General features: G+C 31.0%; 1 protein-coding gene across 1 annotated transcript; it reads left to right on the top strand.

Moving 5' to 3' along the window:
• The first annotated feature begins 2,648 nt into the window (after positions 1 to 2,648).
• LOC111636959 (major facilitator superfamily domain-containing protein 6-like) lies at positions 2,649 to 5,496 on the top strand. The gene is made up of 4 exons (XM_023382341.1): positions 2,649 to 2,942; positions 3,689 to 3,772; positions 3,848 to 5,203; positions 5,306 to 5,496. Exons 2-4 carry the CDS (start codon positions 3,691 to 3,693, stop codon positions 5,467 to 5,469), a joined length of 1,602 nt encoding a protein of 533 aa, XP_023238109.1. The 5' UTR covers positions 2,649 to 2,942; positions 3,689 to 3,690; the 3' UTR covers positions 5,470 to 5,496.
• Positions 5,497 to 5,957: the final 461 nt, after the last annotated feature.

Below are 5,957 nucleotides of genomic sequence, written 5' to 3'. Positions count from 1 at the left end.
AGATATTATTCAAGTGTGAGTTAGGACGAATGAAACTGCACAAGTGATGTTAATCACGTGTGGAGTCGCATTCTTTCCAACTCTCGGTAGAACTCTGACGCAACCACCTCCCCGTGGTGAGTTCTGGGTTGCCATTCGTTTGGAAATAACGAAGGGTAAGCGAAGAGTTGCGTGTTTTCGTTTAATTTGTTATTATTAAAGTGAATGAATGAAAATGAGCCAATACACGCAGGAATATGAAATCAGTTATTTTGTTGTGACAAAGTCAAGTTGTTCTCAATTCTAGTAGTGTCTTGTTCCTGTAAATCGTAGTTTTTCTCTTGACAATACAATCAAATTTGATGTTAATTATATACGTAAATTGATTATCGGCATTAAGTGGAAAATATTTCAATTGAAATAACCTGATTTCGATGCAAACCGGATGTTCGTATATAGTTAATGTGGCCTTTTCCCCAAAGTTTTCGACTTTTGTGTATATAAATCTACAAATTAAAGGACATTCAGTTAGAAAAAAATTTATATGTATACTTAAATCAGTATAATAAATATTAAATCTACTCCATTCAGCTTTATGGCAACAATTAACTTGTTAATATGAAATTTCTACATAATTTATTTGTATGGGTAGAGATTTGCAGCATAAAATAAATATTTATAGAACGAATTAGCCTTTAATTTTACGTGTTGTGATTGTATAAACAATTATAATTACTGTATGTGTTTGGTAGAGTATTATCATTTTAATAGTTGATTTATTAATATAAAAAATTACATTTACAGTCGACCCCCTATAACACTGTTGATAATTCCGTTTTATATGAATTCCATGTTGTACGAGTCATTTAGATTTTACAAATACATGAGCCGTTTACAGCCTGGCACACGTATTTGTAAAATCGAAGTGACTCGTACAACATGGAATTCATATAAAACGGAATTATCAACAGTGTTATAGGGGGTCGACTGTACCACATGAAGCGTGTTGTACCCGCCGAATGTACAGAACGTTACGCGCAGGCCAACATTTACGATGTAAGTGTAACACGATAATTGGAAAATGTTTTTCCTCAACGTAAGTGACGTAAGTTTACGTAAGTGACGTCATTCGATATGTCAATCATTTCTACCCGTGATCCAATTGGTTTAAAATGGATTGCGCCGTTATACAATTTATTGGAGGGTGATAGGAATGATTCGGGAGGGATTTGTTAAGCACTAAGGTAAAAAAACGTAATCACAACTCGTTTACAATAATTAATTTTTTTTGTATTTGTTATCGCGACACAAACAGCAACATCTTAACTCCAGCTACTTAAAAATCCGGATGGCTTACGTGTATTTTGAAATTAATACAGCAATTTCAAAAAAACACTGGGGTTAATTCATCAAAGAACAGGTTGCTTGCTAAACAAGCGATCAGTATGAAAAATCTTAGAAATGCAGTATAAAGAGTTTTCCACCAAAAGTATAAGAAGCGACAAGAAGAACATAAAGATTGTGCAGTACTGTTGAAGGAAAAATAGAACTTACTGCATATTAAAATTAAATAATTATTAAATAAAAATTATCTGAATGTGTAGCAGACATTACTTAGTGAAAAAGATGAGACCACGACAAAACACTGCAGTCTTTTGCCCGAGCAAGGAAGGCATAATCGTAGTCCTTCACCCCATTTTTACAAGATCAAATCTTGTATATTTAGCAAATTTTAATTCTTCTTTACAAGAGACTCGAAAGTTAGCCTTAACTTGTGGCAATCAAATAACTTATATCAGCAGCATATATCTCTAACTGAAAGCATATATCTCTTATATAATTCACGTTAATTATTTAAAATCGAAATCTTCTCAAATTTTATCATAATTACTCTGAAAATGTTATTATCATTCACTTGAATTAACGAATCATAGAAATATATTCCTCTGTGTATGTCAAAATACGAGGAATAGCAGACAATTCCTTCATGCCAAACACATATCGAGATTATTTATTTATTGTTTGCTGTCGTTCGTTATGGGAGATCAAGGAGCAATTAAAATAGAATTTGTGAGTTTGTCTTGACAGGTTACTACTATTTAAATTAGGATCTAATCTAACGAATTTGTTTATTTATTTTTTGGTTTATGTGATCCTGTTAAAGACACGGCATTCTACGTTAGGGTTTATCTTCAATCAGACTTAATCACCTTGAATTTTTCTATATGAAAACAACAGTCTTTGTTGTCTATCAACAGAATCTTCTATTTCATTAATGAGACCGGGTTTATGAAGTGTTAATTGTTTCAGGTGAAGTTTGACAAGTCACATGGTACCAAATTTGGTAAGCCTTTTAGCCTACTTTTTGGTGAACTTTTAGCCTAAGTACTTTCTGGCAAATAAGCCATTAGAAGTGTGATTTATATATTTTATCTGATTACATTCGAGAATATTTTGAATCACGTTCTGCTCACTCAGATTTATTGTAAGTGTCTAGCTGTTTACTAATATAATTCACAGCTGTATATCTACTTTCTCACACCTCCTGTATAATATATTATCATTAAAATTATATTTAGATTAAATAAGAATAAAAATTAGCAATTAGTTAATGAAAATATAAACATTATCAAATTAAAATTGACGAGACATAAAATTCATAAAAATATAAACAAAGTTACAAACAATTAATATAAAATTCTTCATTTATTAATATTACTATTTGCATAAAGAATTTCCAATAAAGATACGAAAGAAAAGAAGCCAAGAATACGGGTAAACAACCTTGAAAGACAGAAGACAATAATAGGACATTGCCAAATCATCGAGCATTTGACAAAAACAGCTTGGCAACTTAACGTCGTTGCTTGTCTTCTCGTCACAGTTCGAGTTAAATTACCTACAAAGCGACAAATAAGTCTGCTTAATTGTAAAGATTTTTAACTGTTTTCATCCGTATCAAAGTAAGATACAATTTATCATTAATAATAACAAATCTTGTATATTAATTCTAATTTCCATATTTAATATTATTAAGTACTAATTTATGAAATCTTTAAGCTTTATATTATCGACGTTATTTTTATATTAATTGAATAAATCGTAAAGTCGAGATAAGTTGGAGGTATAAATTTTATTTTTCAATTAATTTAACCGTAAAAATATGTTCTTTTTTTTTTGGCACTTTTACAAGTAGGTGTTAACGTTTTCGGGCCAATAAATCTTTTTGTCTTATTTATCTTTTCTGTGATTCGAAAAAAAACAAAACGAAAAAATTGGCTCGGTGTGAAAAAGTTATATACAGCAGTCGGGAGGCATAAAATTCGAAAAATTTACAATACACCTAATACTACAGTTTGCTTTATTTCATGCTATTCTATTTGATTATTCCAGATTATATATTTATTGTTATTAAAATGGAAAATTCAATTCGAATAACAAAAAAAGGGGAGGGGGAATTTATATGTAAAATCTGTGACAGCGGTTCTCAACCTTTTCTACTCGTGTGCTATCTTAACCTATTGTGTATAGACTTGTAATACTAATAGACCCTTCTTGTCTACCTCTAGGGGTACGAGTACTACTGGTTGGGAACTTTTAAAAGTCACGTGTATTCCGGAACTTTGTGTATATATATAATACTATATGCATTAATATTATAATATGTGATGTAAATTGTGATTTTTATTCATTTTTTTTTTTTCTACAGCTATGGCGATTTGTACAAAATGGGATTGTAAGGTAAATAAAAAGTTGTTACCTGTAAAATGTCATTTGTTTTTATATGCATCAGGTAAGTAAACTGTTTACTTATCTGTTTTAATAATTAAATTACATTTAATTATTAATACTTATTCATATTTCTTAGCTATTGCCACCATACTACCTTTCTGCCCAATCATTGCCAAAAATTTGGGAATAACTGCCACAGCTGTAGGAATCATTTACACCGTAGTTCCATTTACGACAATTATTGTCTCTCCATTCTTTGGATGGATAGCTGACAAATTCAAGCATTTAAAGTTTATCATTATAATTCTGATTATTATCCAGACGCCATTTTACTTTGCAATTAATCACATACCTCCGATAAATAAATCCAAGCAAGCTTTTAGTGCAGAAGTAATTTGCAACAATAACAATTCTTATGCATTGGAATCGAGTGTATATTTGCCATTGTCAAGTAATAACAGCATGGTGTGTTATGCCGACTGTCATGAGTGTTTCACAGCAGAATTGTTTAACCAATCTTCTGAAGAGAATCTTCTTACCTTATGCAGAAGAACTCTTAAATTAATGATTCAAAATGCCAACAATAATTCTAAATTTATTACCATAGATAGCATAATTTCGGATAATCAAAGAATTTCTCTACACTGTTCTGAAAGTATGAAAGATTTCTGCAAAACTGAATGCATTCTACCTGGCTATTCAAAGGAGAAAGAGGCTCACATATTCTCATCGTACCAATTTTGGACAATACTTTTCCTCATGGCTTCATCTCTAATTACAACGAATGTTATAATATCTTTATCGGATGCAGCGTGCTACGAGGAACTCGAAGAAGAGGTTCAAGAATTTGGTAAACAAAAACTATGGTACTCCATTGGATGGGCATTAATAACAATGCTAACAGCGTATATAGTGGAAGTTGCAAACACGGGGAGAAAAAAAGTGGATTATTCTCATGGTTTCTACATGATGATACCTCTGGTTATTTTTGACATTGTAGCACTTCTAAATACAGATTTAAGAAAACGAGCATCGTCGACGGATATTATTAAAGACATTGCTAAAATATTCAGAAGACCTCATCCATTCTTTATTGTTTTCGTTGTATGTTTAGTTGGGATGTTTTCCGGTCTTCAATGGAGTTATAAGTTTTGGTATTTGGAAGATATGGGAGCGAATAAATTGCTGTTTGGATTATGTACTATCGTTTCCTGCTTCTTTGGTGAAGTTCCCTGTTTATTTCTTTCTGGTCACATCATAAATTTTATCGGAAGAGATAACAGCATGTGCCTTGCATTGCTAGCATTTTCTTCCTGGTTTCTGGCTGCTTCTTATATTTATAATCCTTGGTGGATATTATTGATGGAATGGACGCAAGGACCTTGTTATGGTATATTTTATGCTGCTATGTCATCATTTGCAAAAATCACCGCTCCTCCAGGTACAGAAGCCACTATGCAAACTATCTTGGGAGCCACTTTCTACGGATTAGGTCTGTCAATTAAATCACATATAATTTAATTTAGATAATAAATGATCTTATTATTGTTGTTATATTCATATAATTAATTATAACGTAGACTTTTTAATTTAGGTGTCGGTTCGGGAAGTTTATTAGGAGGATTTGGATTTGATATGTATGGCGGTAGAAAGACTTTTCGTTTTGCTGGTTTCTTCGCTTTAGCTTCAGCTTTATTGTATAAATTCATTACAGAAGCTGTAGAAAATGAAAAATCTAGCAGAAAGAAACGTGAGTAAAATTAAATTATAGATTAAATTTTTATCTAGTTATTGGAACTACACTACAACAGAACATGTTTCCTCGTGTCCTGACAATTTCAACTCGTTATTCTTGAATAATTCAAATATGTTCTTTATGATCATTTCTACTTGATTGTTTCTCGTTCTTGTTTTAATCCTTAAGAGTAAGCATAAGATTTCTTGAGAGAATGTATTATACAATAAATATAGAGGCTTTTATTAATTCTAGAGATTCTCTAGAATTAATAAAAGCATATATATCTATCTTCGTTGTCTGTTACTATATGATACTTTCGCTCAAGCAATGTTACATTTACTCCTAAGAATTTTTGATCATTGCTATAGCATTTCATGACTCTGTATGTTAAATTAACAATAATAATTTTTAATTACATTTTGATTAAAATTTTCTGATAAAGCAATTGGATTATCATCTAAATTTGCGATCATTTTATCTCTTTAGCTTATCGGTATGGATATTAAAC

The sequence above is a fragment of the Centruroides sculpturatus genome, unplaced genomic scaffold, assembly GCF_000671375.1.
Source record: "Centruroides sculpturatus isolate CEXI.00-Female unplaced genomic scaffold, Cexi_2.0 scaffold1032, whole genome shotgun sequence".
NCBI lineage: Eukaryota > Metazoa > Arthropoda > Arachnida > Scorpiones > Buthidae > Centruroides > Centruroides sculpturatus.
This window is presented reverse-complemented; position numbering and strand designations above follow the sequence as displayed.

What these genes read in the sequence shown, in the direction of transcription:
- LOC111636959 (XM_023382341.1), top strand. Translation starts at nt 3,691, where the DNA reads ATGGCGATTTGTACAAAATGGGATTGTAAGGTAAATAAAAAGTTGTTA. An exon ending in TTTGTTTTTATATGCATCAG is followed by an intron (nt 3,773 to 3,847) that starts GTAAGTAAACTG and finishes CATATTTCTTAG; the next exon opens with CTATTGCCACCATACTACCT. An exon ending in AGCCACTTTCTACGGATTAG is followed by an intron (nt 5,204 to 5,305) that starts GTCTGTCAATTA and finishes TTTTTAATTTAG; the next exon opens with GTGTCGGTTCGGGAAGTTTA.